The sequence below is a fragment of the Panthera pardus genome, unplaced genomic scaffold, assembly GCF_024362965.1.
Source record: "Panthera pardus isolate Hobbes unplaced genomic scaffold, ASM2436296v1 HiC_scaffold_6, whole genome shotgun sequence".
Taxonomy (NCBI): Eukaryota; Metazoa; Chordata; class Mammalia; order Carnivora; family Felidae; genus Panthera; species Panthera pardus.
The window spans coordinates 73,430,144-73,446,121 of NW_026526991.1; the positions used below are offsets into that span (position 1 = coordinate 73,430,144).

The 15,978-nt window shown below is 35.8% G+C and overlaps 1 protein-coding gene across 1 annotated transcript in view; it reads right to left on the minus strand.

Annotated features, from left to right (window-relative positions):
- Positions 1-5,727: 5,727 nt before the first annotated feature.
- The window catches only part of MUC19 (mucin 19, oligomeric), a 102,620-nt gene continuing 92,369 nt past the window's right edge, over positions 5,728-15,978 (minus strand). Inside the window, exons 71-81 of the mRNA XM_053895342.1 lie at positions 15,878-15,928; positions 15,584-15,637; positions 15,363-15,410; positions 13,127-13,156; positions 10,970-11,001; positions 10,721-10,883; positions 10,338-10,375; positions 8,412-8,526; positions 7,514-7,549; positions 6,760-6,868; positions 5,728-6,087 (exon numbers count right to left, since the gene is read on the minus strand). Coding sequence (XP_053751317.1) covers positions 5,904-6,087; positions 6,760-6,868; positions 7,514-7,549; positions 8,412-8,526; positions 10,338-10,375; positions 10,721-10,883; positions 10,970-11,001; positions 13,127-13,156; positions 15,363-15,410; positions 15,584-15,637; positions 15,878-15,928 — 860 coding nt within the window. The 3' untranslated portion in view covers positions 5,728-5,903. The remainder of the gene's footprint in view (positions 6,088-6,759; positions 6,869-7,513; positions 7,550-8,411; positions 8,527-10,337; positions 10,376-10,720; positions 10,884-10,969; positions 11,002-13,126; positions 13,157-15,362; positions 15,411-15,583; positions 15,638-15,877; positions 15,929-15,978) is intronic.

A 15,978-nucleotide genomic window follows, 5' to 3' on the forward strand; every position in this document is an offset into this window, starting at 1 on the left:
GCATAATAATAGAATATAATTCAGCCATATAAAGGAACGAAATACTGACATATGCTACAACCCAGATGAACTGGGAAAACCTTCTTCTAATAAACGGAAGGCCACATATTGTTTGACTCCATTCGTACAAAATGTCCAGAACTGGCAAAGCCATAGGAACAGAATGCAGATTAGTTAGTGGTTACCAGGGGCTGGAGGAAATGGGGAGTGGCTGCTAATGGCATGGGGTTTCTTTTTGGAGTGATACAAATGTTCTGGAATTATGCAGTCATGATCATTGTACAACTTTGTGAATATACTAAAAACTGCTGAGTTGTACAATTTAAAAGGGGGAATTTTATGGTATATGAGTTATATCTCAATAAAGCTGTTATTTTAAAAGTAGGTTAGGAATTTATGTAGCATTACAAAATTGGAACAGGGTAAGCCAATACTTGAACCAAAACAATCTAGCTCTAGAACCTGCATTTTTAATGGCTCTATTTTCTATATCTCTAGTGAGAAGAAATATACTAGCTGGTATCATTTTATTTATCATCCACATGCCCCAAGGTAGAATTGAGTACATGTCTAATGGCCAGACTCAAGACTTCCATGAATAGTTTTCTCAAAACAGAGATTTTGATAATAATTAGTTATCATTAATTATTATCACAGGCAAGAACCTGGATGATATATATTTCATTGGAGATAGAAGCTAAATAGTGTTCATTAACTTCCTATCATTGATTCTTCTTATTCTCTTACACCTCACATGCAACCTATCACAAATCTTTGCTTTGTCTTCAGAAAATATCCAGAATCTGACCTCTTCTCACCGCTGCCACCAATGTCACCTTCATCCAGGCCACCATTATCTTTTGCCAAGACATCGCAGTAGCTTCTTAACTGGCCTTGCTGTCCCTTTGTTCCTATCTAGTACATGTACTCTGCACAGTAGCCATAATGTTATGTTAAAAATGAAGATCATCAGATTCCTCCTTTGCCTCTTCTCAAAGCCCATTGCTCTCAGTATAAAATCCAAAATCTTTCCTAATCCTCCAAAATCTGTTAACATCTCTGACCTCATCTACTCATGTTCTTCTTTTCTTATAGTACCCAGATATTTTAGTCTCATGTCTTAATCATCTGATCGTACCTCAGTAACTTTGCACTTACTGTGCAAGGAACACATTACCTTCTAAGTAGCTGTTGCCCTAGAAATCCACATGATCCCCTCACTACATTAACATCTCCTCTCATATTTCACCTTAACAGAGAGGTCTTTCCCAAATGTCTTGCCTAAATGGTATGCTCTTTAACCTCTTGCCCTGCATTGTTTTTTTAATAGCTCTTATCACCACCTGACATATATTTGTTTATTGTTTTCTCCACGCACCACTCCTAAACAAGTCAGGATCTTAAAGAGATGCCTGTACTTTCATGTTCTTTGAAGCATTATCCACAATAGCCAAGATATGGAAACAACTTAAATGCTAACTGACAAAGAAATCAATAAGCACATGTGATATATACATATAATGTAATATTACTCATCTTAAAAAAGAAAGGAGATTTTGCCATTTGTCACATGGTTGGACCTGAAGGACATTATGCTAAGTGAAATAAGCCAGACACACAAAGGCAAACAATTTATAATCTCACTTATAGGTAGAATCTAAAATAGACAAACCTATAGAAACAGAGAGTAGAATGGTAGTTGCTAGGAACTGAAGAGAGGGGAAAAATAGGGACTAACGGCCAAACGGCATAAGGCTTCAGTTATGCAAGATAAATATATTCTGGAGACCTACTATATAGCATAGTGCCTATAGCTAACAATCATATATACTTAATATTTACTAAAAAAGTACATCTTATGTTGTATTCTTACCACAATGAATAAATAAATAAATAAATAACAATAAAGGAGTCAGGAGGAAACTTCAGAACATGATGGATATATTCATTACCTTCATGGTGGTGATGGTTTCATATGTGTATACTTTTCCACAAATTCATTGCGTTGCACACATTAAATATGTATAGTATTTAAAAATTTTCAGCTTTGCTGAGGTATAAACAACAAATAAAATTATAAGATGTAAACATGATAATTTTGTCTATGTATACATTATGAAAGGATCCTCCCTCATCAATTTAATTAACACATCCATCTGCTTCATACTTACCTTTTAGAACTTTTAAGTTCTAATCCCTTAACACATTTCAATAATACAATACAATGTTATCAATTATAGCCACTAAGCTATACAGTAAATCCTCAGATCTAACTCATAACTGAAAGTTTGTACCCATTTACCAACCTCTGTCTATTTCCCCAATTACCCATTCCTGAGAGTCATTTTCTACCTTGTTTCTATAAGTTCCAGATGTTTTTTGGGTTTTTTTAGATTCCACATAGAAGTGCGTTATATTTCTTTGGCTAATTTATCTTAGCATAATGCCCTCAAGTTTCATCCATGTTGCCACAAATGGCAGGATTTCTTCTTTTTTGAGTAATATTTTATATTTTATTGAATACATATACCACGTTTTCTTTATTCATCTGTCAAAAGACACTTTGATTGTTTCAAAATCTAGGCTATTGTGAATAATGTTGGAATGAACATGGGAGTCTTTTGGAGCAAGGCCACACCACCTTTTGGAGCAACTATTCTATTTTCAACAAGAACTAGCTTTTTACTGGCTTCTGGCAATAACAGGTAACCATGAACCAAAGCAACTCATTCTGGACTGGGGATTATCTTGTTTATACAGCCATGAAGTTAGGCATTTCCAGCAGTAATCTATTATCCATTAGAAATCATGTATACAGAGTGGAAACTCTGCCCCCATTAAGACCTCAAAGGCAAAAGTCAGATCCATGGATGGTTTCTTAATGTTTCCAAATATAGTTCCACCTATCTAGCTGCCACCTTTCTTTGAATTTGTGTGTTTTGCTTGAAGGGGTAACTTGAGACCAGCTGACACAAAAGAATAAAACTCAAGGCCAGATTACCAATGACCCAGTATCAGTGAAAAGTGAGCTATGTAACATTATAGTGTGTCTCAGCCATGGTCAAAGAAGACAACTGGAAAGGAAATTTCTCATTGGCCATTGTGCTTGCTAGAAGTTTGGCTTGAGGACAGTCCTTTTTTTCTTATATAACCTGTTATTGGTTAATATGCCTCAGAAAGTACTGATACCCTGTTATTGGTTTTGATTTTCCTCTCATGTCTAATATGCCTCAGAAAGCACTGCTACCCAAGGGCTTACTGAATATTTTATTTACTACCATAAAATGCTGCACAGCCCTTCTTCTAACCAAGTAATTTGTTTCAAAATGGAAAAAAAAGGCAATAGGTACATATTACATAAGGGATTTTATACTTCCTTATTATTCATGGATAGTAGATGTTGAAAGATTGGCCTATTGAGAATTCCACCCGAACATCAGCTGAGGGACACTGCTACATAATTTGGTGTACTGATTGCAGGAGGTGATATATTGGCTGATCCATAAGTCAACATTTACATTCTCTTCCATTTGCTGAAACTCCCTTCTAGCCATTTGAGTCTTTTGTGACTCTAGAGCAGCCTTTCTAAGCAGAAAGGCTATCATCATATTGTCTCAAATGATCAATTCTGACCATCAGGAGAAAAATAGAGCTACCGCCACACGGTAAGGTCTGGAATGTAAGTGCGCTGCTGTCTCTATGTTTTATCATTCCCTGAGGTAAAAGGCATTGAGAAACTACAACTTCATGCAATTGGATTTTCAAGGACTCAAATCCCTCATAATTTTTCCGACTGACAAACTCTGCTACAGACTACAAAGAAGAACTAGCTGGAATGAGTGACAGACATGAAGGAAAGTTAAGAGCCTTGGGACTAACTATAGAAGTGACACTTGTAATATACACCTGTATTTAGCTATTGTTCATCTTTTGTTGGTAGGTACTACCAGTGATATACTAACATACCAACTTTCTTTCCCCATCATTGGGCATAGTGTTTAATGATGGTTAAATTTACTGTCAGTCCAGTTTACATAGAAAGGTGAGTAGTACATAAAAGGTTTATGATAAATTAGGTTGGGGAGCTGTTAACAACTGTACATTTTTTATTAAGGTAATTAATGTTGTGGGGCACCGGGGTGGCTCAGTTGATTAAGCCTCTGACTTGGGCTCAGGTCATGATCTCACAGTTCAAGAGTTCGAGCCGCACGTCAGGCTCTATGCTGACAGCTTGGAGCCTGGAGCCTCCTTCAGATTCTGTGTCTCCCTCTCTCTCTGTTCCTCCCCTGCTTGCGCTCTGTCTCTCTCTCTCAAAAATAAACATTAAAAAATGATAAAAAATAATAAAAATTAATGTTGTGCAAGGCACATTTAGAAATATATGTATAGGAAGAAGGATATGTGTGTGGGCAGCAAAGTGTGTAGAATGTACTGAAGATGATAGTCATGACATTATGAAACTTCAACTTCTCCTTCTAGCTAACTACCTCAATGGTATATAAATACAAAGACAGAAGTGGGTTAGGGGGAATGACACTTAGTTCAGTTTTAGTCTTGTCGAGTTTGTTCTATCTATAAACCATCCAGCTAGAGGTGTGGATTCAGAGCTGTATCAATGTGTCTGTAATTCAGAGAAGAGCTGAGGGCAGGAGACATAGACTGGAAATCCTCCTCTGTGTATAAACACAACTACTTGTGTTGATGAAATCATCCAAGGGGCATGAATAGAAGAGAAGAGGAACATGATGAAACTTTGGAGAATTGAAATTTGAAGGACTGGCAAAAGTGAGGGCAAGTCAAGAGCCTTGGGAGCTCCACAAATGTAGGAGCACTATTAAAACTGATGTCACGGGGGGCCCCTAGCTGGCTTAGTAGGAATAGTGTGCAACTCCTGATCTCAGCATAGTGAGTTCGAGCCCCACATTGGGTGGAGAGATGACTTAAAAATAAAATCTTTAAAAAAATGATGTCACAAAAAAAGCGAGAAAAATGTTTTAAGTGGGAAAGAGTGATGGGTGTGTGGGTAGGTCAATAGGATAAGCGTCTGACTTGGGCTCATGTCAGGATCTCACAGTTCATGAGTTCAAGCCCTGTCTCGGGATCTATGCTGATAGCTCAGAGCCTGGATCCTGCTTTAGATTCTGTGTCTCCTTCTCTCTTCCTCTTCCCCACTCGTGTTTGTTTCTCACTTTATCAAAAATACATAAACATAAAAAAAAAAACTTAAAAAAAAAGAGTGAAAATAGCATCAGACCTACTTTTTTATTTATTTATTTTTGAGAGAAACAGAAACAAAGTGTGAGCGGGGGAGGGGCAGAGAGAGAGGGAGTCACAGAATCTAAAGCAGGCTCCAGGCTCCAAGCTGTCAGGGCTTAAACTCATGAACCGTTAGATCATGACCTGAGCCCAAGTTGGACACTTAGCTGACAGAGCCACCCAGGCGTCCCAATATCAGACCCTACTTAAAGAATTTTGAGGCTGCTGGTGTCCTAAGCAGAGAAGTTGTCATAGAATGAAAGGGGTGATGTAATTGGCATAGAAAAGTGGGGGAAGGGAACAAAAACATAGTTTCAATAAGTTTAACTGTGAAGGGAAAGGACAAAATAGGATAATGGCTTCATGAGATAAAGAGTAGAAGAAAAACATTTTGGAGAGGCATGATATGACTCAGTTTCTCATTGAGTTGTAGCATTCTTATTATTATCAATAAAAACATACGCTCATGAATTGCTTGAAAACTTGTATTTATTTTTCACATCCAGTCAACAAGAGAACAAAATGCCTCAGAATGAGAATTCACACTTTGAGTGAGATACAAATGTTTAGTTATTCTATTTTAGTGATTTTTGTGCATTTATAAAATAAATACCTGGTCTGTTATACTTGGAAAGGTGATATTGGCGTTAACTGACTGTTGGGAGTGTAGACTGTTTGCACATATCTAAGCAAGAACATGCCGTGATGTGCCTATATCTGTAAGGTATTGTACTGCCATTAGGACAGTCAAGAAAAATTTCCCGGAATTCGTACTTATCTTCTTGGCAGCAAAGACATGAATTTGCCAGCTGAAAGATATGATAATTGTACCTAAAGGAAAAGAATATTCAGCAATAAATATTTTTGGGATATCTTCTGAAACAAATTGAGATCAATGCTCAAATTATAATTGTCTAAGCGATTTAGCAATCCTTCCAACCAATTATTCTTTACCTATACTTTGCATTTCCCCCTCACCATGAACTTCTGATGTGGATCAGTGATAATTGGTATGTAAGACAAAAGAAATCCAAAATGGAAATTTATAATCTTATAATTAGAATGTTATGGTGAAAAAATATAAACATATTTTTAAATATACAACTTCATACCAAATTATTATTTTCTATATATTAATCTACACATGAAAGTGTTCATGAAGGAAAAACAATATATATTATGTCTAAAATGCAAGTGACAGTTTAAAAACACATTTTTAAGCAAGACTATCTGCTTAAGTACTATCAGTAATTACTGTGTGAAAATAAATACATTTGCTATGAATGTATTAGGTTTGATTTATTTAGAAGGCTACTTTAAAACCATTCATTACTGTTGAAAATGTTTATTTTATTTCTAAGATCTTAATGTCTTAGATATTTGTTTCATCAGGTTTTGATCATTAGCTCTCACGTAAAAAATGTTCCATGTAATTTTTAAAACTTAATTTCCTCCACAATGTTACGAAATTAATGCACAGTACACATTCAAAGAAACACTCACTTGACAGTGTTCTTACATTCCCCTACACATCTTGCCATCTCAAGTTTTTTCTGGCAACCACGGTACTTAACAGTCACATTCACAAGTGAAGATCTACAATTAGTATTACCTAAAACAAAATGATAACAGAACCAGAAATGAGGTTTAACATTAGCAATTGCTAAGTCTCAGTTTTCTGAACCTTTAGTGGAGAATCATAACAAAAAATACTTCATAGTGTTGTTGAAGGGATTAACTACTTCAGCACCCAACACAAGGTACCTGATCAGTATTCAATAATTATGTTTAATAAATGTTATCTTTTCATTAGTGCTATCATTATTATCATAGGAGAAAGAGGAGGGAGGGAACAAGGAGGAAGGGAGGAGAGAAGGGGGGAAGGGAAGATGGAGCTGAATGGATTGTTTCTGACATCCATTTCTCATTGTTGACCATTCTTATTATCTAATGTATCAGTTTACAACACAACCTGCTTATATTAGAGAGCAAACTATATTTTTTTTCATGAGAATCAAATTTCTTCCTTGTAAACACCATTGTTTTTTACTGGGAAGAATGTTTCAACCAACATGAAAAAGTATAATACATAACGGAGACATATCAATTGTTAGTTTCTGCATATAGGTTAGATGACCTGTTATGTTAAAAACACAGGAGACTTTCTATTAATGATCTGACATTTTGTTTTAAAGAAACACTAAATTTTTGTCAACTGTTGACATTTCCTTTACATGTGGAACCTAATGTTACTTACATGTATAGCAACATTTGTTTGAATCATAGACTCTGTCTTCCTATAGGGGAAGAGAAATAGAAAAAAGACTTAAAAACATTAAGTATTATTTTATAAATAATATAACATTACTGAATTTACTGAAATTACAAAGGGGAAAATGGAACAGATAAATATGCTGATCTCAGATCCAGGAAGCATGGATGAGGGAGCATAATAATAAAAATGAGTCTGAATATTTACACTAAAAATTTTCAACCGTAGGGAGAAAGGGAAAAAAATATCTAAAATGAAGTCTTCTTTAAAATAACATGCAAGAAAGTAAAAAAATAATCCTCCCTTATATTAATTGAAAAATACTTTAATACTGATATTACTACTAGACACTAGACTAGTTTGAACTGGTGAGCATTTATTATTAACTAATTTAATTAAGACTTAAGCTTAAAACTTAGCATTTACTAATATAAAATCCTCACCATATGGTGGGGGACAGTAAAAATGAAGACTGTGGCATAAAGAAAGATCTGAAAAGTACACTTAAATGTGATTTTATGAAAACTTTGTATTTTTATAAGAAATGATTAACCCAAATCCATGAGCCTTAAAAAAAAAACAAGGTTGGTGTGTTTTGGGTTTTTTTTTTTTTTTTTGGTTTGTTTAAAAGTAGCAAAATGCTTTCTAAAGTAACATACTTCTTCTAGAATAGCACTAGATTAAGCTTCATGGAGCCTGCAAATATAACTTTGATATGAAAAATATACTTGGCAATAAAAGGTGTGAAACAGATCTGGAATGGAATCCATAAGAAATTTATGTCTGTTGGCCAGACAGACTTTTCCAAATGAGAAAGAAGACAGATTGTGTTTATATTTAACATAAGAAGTGGATGTTGTTGATCATTACTTAAGAAGATAACTTACTTCTGCACACCAGGTCTGCTTTGGGCAGTCTTGGACCACTGCGATGAAACCAGTGCTATGGCAGGAGTAGGAGATGCATGGATTGCTGGGGTCATCAAATGAAGCACCAATCTGGGAGGCAGAGAGGAAGAAAGAAAGGTATTATTCATCTTGATTTCTTGTTGAGGTTGAAAATAAAAATCTGTAAAAAAAAAAAAAATTCAAATTCAGATTGTTAAGTGAATTTCCAAGGGTACCTTCAGTCACTAATTAATATTTAAGAAAAGTGAGTTAAAAGCTGCCTACTTCCATGAATAAATCAATATGCCTCCTTGAGAGCACAGACTGTGAGTCAAGATTCTGAATCCTCAAGTGAAAATTCACATATTCTATTCACCTACTCAGTCACTGTATTATATTTTAAAAATATTTTCAAGAAAGGTTGTATTATGATAACAGGAAATCAACCAATTGTTATGCTCTAAATTTGAGGGAAAAGAAGTAATCTAAGTAGAAAACTTGGCACAAAATAGTTTTATCAGATTACTACAAATGATAAATGATAACAAATGATATATCCCACGAGACATCCTACCTCTACTTCTGCTTGTATACTTGTAAAGTTCTCTGGATTGCTTTAAAAATAATTTATGTTCGAAATTCAAATGCCAGTTTGGGAAATTGTATTTATTTCAAACTGCAAAACGAACTTTCTGATAAACTGGAATTTTATTATTTCAACTATTTTACATACAAATGGTTAGAGGTAAAACTTTTCCTTTGTTCTTTAAACATCATCATCATATTTAAAAACTTGCATAGATTCTATGGGGTGCCTAGGTGGCTCAGTTGGTTAAGCATCTGAATCTTGATCTCAACTCAGGTCACGATCTCATGGTTTGTGAGTTCAAGCCCTGCATTGGGCTCTGAGCTGATAGCCTGGAGCCTGTTTGTGATTCTGTCTCTCCCTCTTTCTGCCCCTCTTCCACGCCACTCTACTCTCTCTCTCTCTCTCAAAATAAAACTAAAATGGGGTGCCTGGGTGTCTCAGTCTGTTAAGCATCCAATCTTGATTTGGGCTCTGGTCATGATCTCATGGTTCATGAGCTCGAGCCTCATATCGGGCTCCATGCTGATGCCATAGAACCTGTTTGGTATTCTCTCTCTCTTCTCTCTCTCTCTGCCCCTCCCTCCTCACACTGTCTCTCTTTCAAACCAAATAGATAAACATTTAAAATAAATAAATAAACTAAGAAAAAAAAACTAGAATAGATTCTCAAATCACATTACCTTTCGAAACCAAAAATTAAGAAACCAAGACAGAAATGTGAACATGATAAATAAGTTAAAACACTCATCAGCTCTGTTTTATATATTTCTTAACATACCACATAGATTTTATGCTAGACTCTTAATATTTAGTATCACCAGCTCAAAAGGATTATCAATTTTGAGAACCATGTGGGTTTTATGGTTTCCTGGTACCTTTTTTAAAAAGTTAAATTACTTTCCAAAATGCCAAATCACTTGTCAAAATCTAGCCCTGAATATACGTGTTGTTATATTCACATAATGGGGTTCCAGTCTTTTGGGGTTTTTCATTTGATCTCTGACAGGTTGGCCATCTGATATTTCTGGCTATAATTACAGTTTAACTCTGTTCATTGATTTGAATGTCACAGAGTGTGCCTTCTCCATCTGGTCAGACCCCTGGGAAATTTTATTCAGAAGTTAGGTAGTTAATGATCAAGTACATTTTCCTCCTTTGAAGCGAGCCATGCTGAGTGTTATATTTGATGCTCCTTTTGAAGTGAATATGGGGGGAAAAATGAACAGATTCTGCTCCACCATTACCAATGATTTTTTGAAATTATAAACTGAAAAAGCCTACATTTATTCATAATTATATAAATAAAAATATTTTAAAGTAAAAACAGCCTTACCTTATACTCAGTATTGTTAAATAAGCACGTTCTTGGTTCTGAAAAATAAATATATTATTTTACCCTAAAATAAACATTATAATTCTGTTTTTATTTATAAACCAGAAATCGCATATGGAATCATATTTATCAACCAATTAAAATGTTTCTTCCCACAACACCATCATCTTCCTTTAATAAACTCATTATATTCATAATTATTAATTCTAGGTTTCCCCCACTCCAAAGATAGTGAGTTTTAAGAGATCAAGTATGATTCTGTTTTATTTATCACACTCCTCTAGCATGGAGTTTAACACGTATTAGAAGCTCAATGAATATCTCTTGAATATGTGAATAAGTAAACAACTATTCAATTCAAATAATGTATTGTGAATACACACCACAGTATCCAATTTCACAGCAGGAATCATTAGCTTTGAACTTTACAAGCCTCTCTCCGGTTTTGCATGTGGGTGCAGAAGGGCACTCCTTGGGTTTACAGTCTACAGCCTTTGCATCAGTACAGGTGCATTTGTGGCAATTGGCAGTCCATATATCTCCAGGCTACAGACACAAACCAAGTTCAGACTTCTATTCAGATACAGGAATGACAGCAATTGGATTAAAGCAGAGACAAAGTGTGTACTTACAGATTTCTCTTCTCCCAGCGGACCATGACAAACTGTTAACATGAGATGATAAAAGGTAATTAAATTTGGCAAAATAGAACCATCTGTTATACATAGATAACCACCAGGTGGCCAATACAGAAAAACAGAATTATGGAGAATTGTATGGTGCCTTCAGGTAGGTAAATCACATCCACCTACTTTGAGCAAACTGTCTCTAATGAGTATAGATATTTCCTACTTTACAATCCCAGCACAGGTTAATTATTAATTTCTGCTGGCAGTGGTCAATAAATCTTATGACTGTTGTTTTACTTACTGTTTTACAGTCTGACTTCTGCTTCCATAACCCTGCAAGTCACCAAGACTTTGTAATTACCAGTCCCTAAGGCCCTTTATCAGTTTTTCAAGTTCCCTACAATTGCTGACATTTTTAACTCTCACCTTCTTGAAAATGTTCTCCTCCCTTCAAATTCAACACTCTGAAATTCCTTTCTTTATTAGCAACTTTTTCTCTTCCTTCTCATTGTCTCTGTCCTTTCCTGGTACTTTTCTTCTATCTCCAGTATCCACTGTAATGTCAAGTGGATGACTCTCAAACTTGTAGCTCCAGTACAGACATCTCTTCTAGACTATGGGCCCAGGTTTCCCTTGGCCTAATAAATAGCATTGCAGACCTAATAAATGGCATTATTGAGACCCTCAAACTCAATAAGCACAAAACAGATTATATCATCTTGCCCCTAAAACCAGTTTCTCATCTAAACTGACTTCTTCCTATTGAGAACCAAAGTATTCTTTCAATTATTTGAGCTTAAAACTTAGGAGTCATTTTGATTCCTTCCATTTCATCACTTGGCACCCAATCGACTGCAAAATTCTGTATCTTCATCTTTACTTCATTCCCTTCCTTTCCTGGTTGTACTTGCTACAGTACTACTCCAGGATGTTGTTATCTTTAATCTAGCATATGTGGGCTTTTCCAGGGGTAACTCTGACTCAGATTCCTTCCTGATCCAATCAATTCTCTATACCACAGGTAGAACAGTTTTTCTAATGTCTAGTTTTCACCTCATCTTTGCCTTGGTTAAAAACTTTGGATGGCCCCTAATAGACTTATAAGATAAATACCTAATTTCAGCATTCTAGCTTCTGAGGTCTGCCACAGTGTGGCTCCAATCTATCTTCTCAACTTAGTCTCATTCTCTCATTTACATGCCCTGGACTAGCCTACATGTTTCTCTCAAATTCCAATTCTGTAGTGAAATACCTAAAGATTCCTCCAAAGTGTACAATATATGTAATATATACGTACAATATAGGTAATATATACATGACAGATATGTGCTCTCTATATAATACATATTTCAAGTCTTTTTTATTGTGAAATTTATTTTCAGCCTTATATGAAAACTGTTTTTCTTTAAAAAATATCCCTTCTCCCACTATGTCCTAAGATTAGAGAATGATTTTTTTTTTTGCGGGGGGGGGGGGGGGGTTAACTTCTGTCACTTTCTAAAAAGCACATCACATTGGCTGGAGAACAGTGGGGACTCAAAATCCTCTAAAATTATCGAACTTTGGTTAACTTTAATTTCCCTTACTCCTCAAAAAATCTAGAATTATCTGGTTTAAAAAAATACTATTTTTTAAACAATTTTTTGATGACAATTTTTTGATGAAGCTATCATATAATTAAATAAAACACTTTATTTAGTAAGTAAACTCTATTTTGAGTAAGTAACAAGAGGTATTTGTTTGGTTTGGCTGCATTAGTCTGTGGATGAGAAAACAGACTACCATTTGCTATGTATTTGGTGAATAAAAGCTAAATTCCTCCATTTCCAGTTTTCCTATTCTGAAACATTTCCACAGCTAGCAACTTTCAGAGGCATGACCTCTGATATTTGATTTACAAGAAGAACCATTAATGTAGAATGGTTGATTTTCAAGTAGAAGTATTCTTGTTTTTTTAAGTTTATTTATTTTGAGAGAGAGCGAATGCATGCAGGAGAGGGGCAGAGAGAGGGAGAGAGAATCCCAAACAGGTTCCACACTGTCAGTGCAGAGCCCAATGCAGGGCTTGAACTCACGAACCATGAGATCATTGCCCAAGCTGAAGTCAAAGGCTTTACTGACTAAGCCATTCAGGTGCCCCTTGAGTGGAAGTATTCTTACCTGGAGGTGGTGGAAGTGATGCTGGACATCCTGTGTGAAAACAGGCATCTCATGTTAGCTTCTAAAGTTATTGAAATCGTTTCAGGGTAAAATAGTTATCTAATAACTGAAAATAATTGGCTACATTGCTAGTCTTACAGACTTATTTCTGTCTACCTTCCTGTGGGGAATAAGCTTAGGAATTCCCTGAGCCTGCACTGATGGGTTAACAAGGCGTAAAGAATTACAAAGCCATAGGATGCTAGCTCACACCCAAGTTTGGGTAAACAAGATTAGGTAAATGGGTATAGAGAGGGCAGGGCAGAGGCCCCAATATAGAACAAAGGTATATGAGGTAAATAAGACTAGGTATTCAGGGCGGAAACACCCCCAATTTAGTACTATAGCAGAAAGCTGCTTTCACAGGAAGGAAGGAACAAATTAGGTAAACAGGTAAATAGGGCAAAGGGGAAGTTGCCCAGAGCGGAACTAATTAACAAAAGAAAGGTTGACCCTGAGGTTGAGTGCTCTGTCTTTCTTGTCCCCTAGACCAGTTTAGTTAAACAGAGGTGGTGCCTCACCTCTGCTGTAAACAACCTTCTGCCTGACCTCCTGGCACCAGGATTTTGTTTTGTATTAACCCAAACCCCTAACCCCGCATATTTTCAAAACCCCCTTTCCCTCATGTCCATGAGTTAATGTTGACAGTTTCATTATCCCTTTGTGCATGTCCATCACCATGTTTGTAAGCCTTCCGATCCTAATGAAAATAGATCAAGGACCCTTAATTGGGGCTCTTGTCTCCCGGACATTAGTCATCTCCCACATTTTAATCCTGTGTCCCATTTTCTTGCTAGACAAGAAAGAACTCAAGACCCAGAGTCTATGACACTTTCCTTTTCTGCTCCTCATGGCATTTCAAATTCCACCTTAGAGAAAAATCCCTTTGGACTTCAAATTTGAATGGGAGGGAATATGGGAGCCTAAAGGAGAAATGAGAAAATATCAAGGTAAACTACTCCTTGATTGTCTTTGGCAAACACCTCCTATTAAAAGGACAGTAAATGTGCATTCAGAAAGGAAAAGGATAATTCAGGTATAGGAAAAGGTGTTATTAGTAATCTAGTTTTAATCCTTTAAGAACTTTTATCCTCTTTTTAACTTCCTGAAATATTTCAATCTTATTCCATCTCCACCTGCACCAGATGGCGTAAGCTGGCCATATGTTTCTTTTTAAGTCTTCACTTATCACATATTTTGGTCAACCCAACAATTCACTCAAAAAGTTCAAATTGTATTTCCAAACTTCTAAAAAATCAAATTAATATTTTAATTCTACCCACCAAGCAAGAGGCCAGCCTAGAATATTTGAAAGAACTTAAAATTGTTACATGTTGAGGTAAAGGGGCCACAACAACCAATAGGGGCAGAAGAAACAGAAAGGAAATTAGTTAAAGATGTGGGAGCTTGGGGATCAAATGTCTCTTTTAACTGAGGGAGGCTAAACTAATCCCCAGTTATAAATGCTTAACAGATTAGCAGAAAACAGCAACCAGAGAAAGAAATGTCCTATTAGAGATAAATACAGCAGAAAATCTTCCCTGATCAGAATTCCAAGGGTTCATTGAAGACATTTGTAAGAGGAGCCATAAAGAAAAATCTCCTAATCTCCACATTGCTGTCAGAGTCAATTCTCTAAAACATCTTTCTGATCATCTCATTCTCTTGACAAAATCCTTAAGGGGATCCCATTTAGTATATGGATAAAGTCTCATTTAAATTTAGAAATAAGGTTTTTCTTGAACTTGCTTCTACTTTCCAATCTCATTTATCCCCTGAACCTCATACATTCATGACCGATACCTGGCTGATTCCTGAACTCATTCATGATACCACATGTCTCTGTCTTCTCATGGCTGGTTGGCAGGAATTCCCTCTTCACCCCAGCCAATATTAAACTCAGTCATCTCCTTTCTGATGCCTTCACTCAACATTACCAACTAATAAGCAGAAATTAATATTCTATTCTCACTATACAACTGGGACCATAATGATTATACATGTTTGGGAGCTAGCTTTAAATATACTGTAATGATAGTATCTGTGCCCATCATAATCTACCTACAAATACACAAAAGTAATAAAACAGCAATGACTTTATTTTATTGATATTTTTGCTATTAGCTTCTGCTACAAGTCTAGCATATATAAAGAAATATTAGATAAGTAAAGAAATTGGGATTTGCCCCATACTGACCTGTTTTATTTTCAGTTTCTTGGTCTCTTGTTGTGACTAGAGTGGTTTCTAAAGAGAAATAAACTAATGGTATTGTCATTTTATTTATTAGGATAACACGTATGCATATCAAGTCTCTCTCTCTGTGTATATGCACAAATGACAGTACAAAGTCATGCTCAAAGGAAGCTTTGTGTGAAATAAACAAGTCATTCCAGCACAGTTGGGTCATTTCATTTTACCTGGGTAGGATACTTTGGGTCTTGTTGTGATTTTAGTTGACATGGAGGTGGAGCCTGCAAAAGGAAATACAAAAAAATGTCAAGAATAGCACATTTCATAACCCCATTCCCAGAGATTTCAAGCTCCATAATTAAGTCTTCAGATGAGGAATTTTGGTGAAAGCCTAAACAATACTGATCATTGAGGAATTTGTACTGCCAGCAGTACAAATTTTTCCTATTTGTACCTGTTTGCTATTAGGTACAAATTTTTGCTATTTGTACCTGTTTGCTATTTGTACCTGCTATTAGTACCTGTTTGCATTCTAGTTCCAGAGGTTTCCTTGACTCCAATGGAAGCAGTGGCTGCTAAGGGAGTTACAAAAGCAGTAAGTATAGGGGACTGGAGAAGCTAG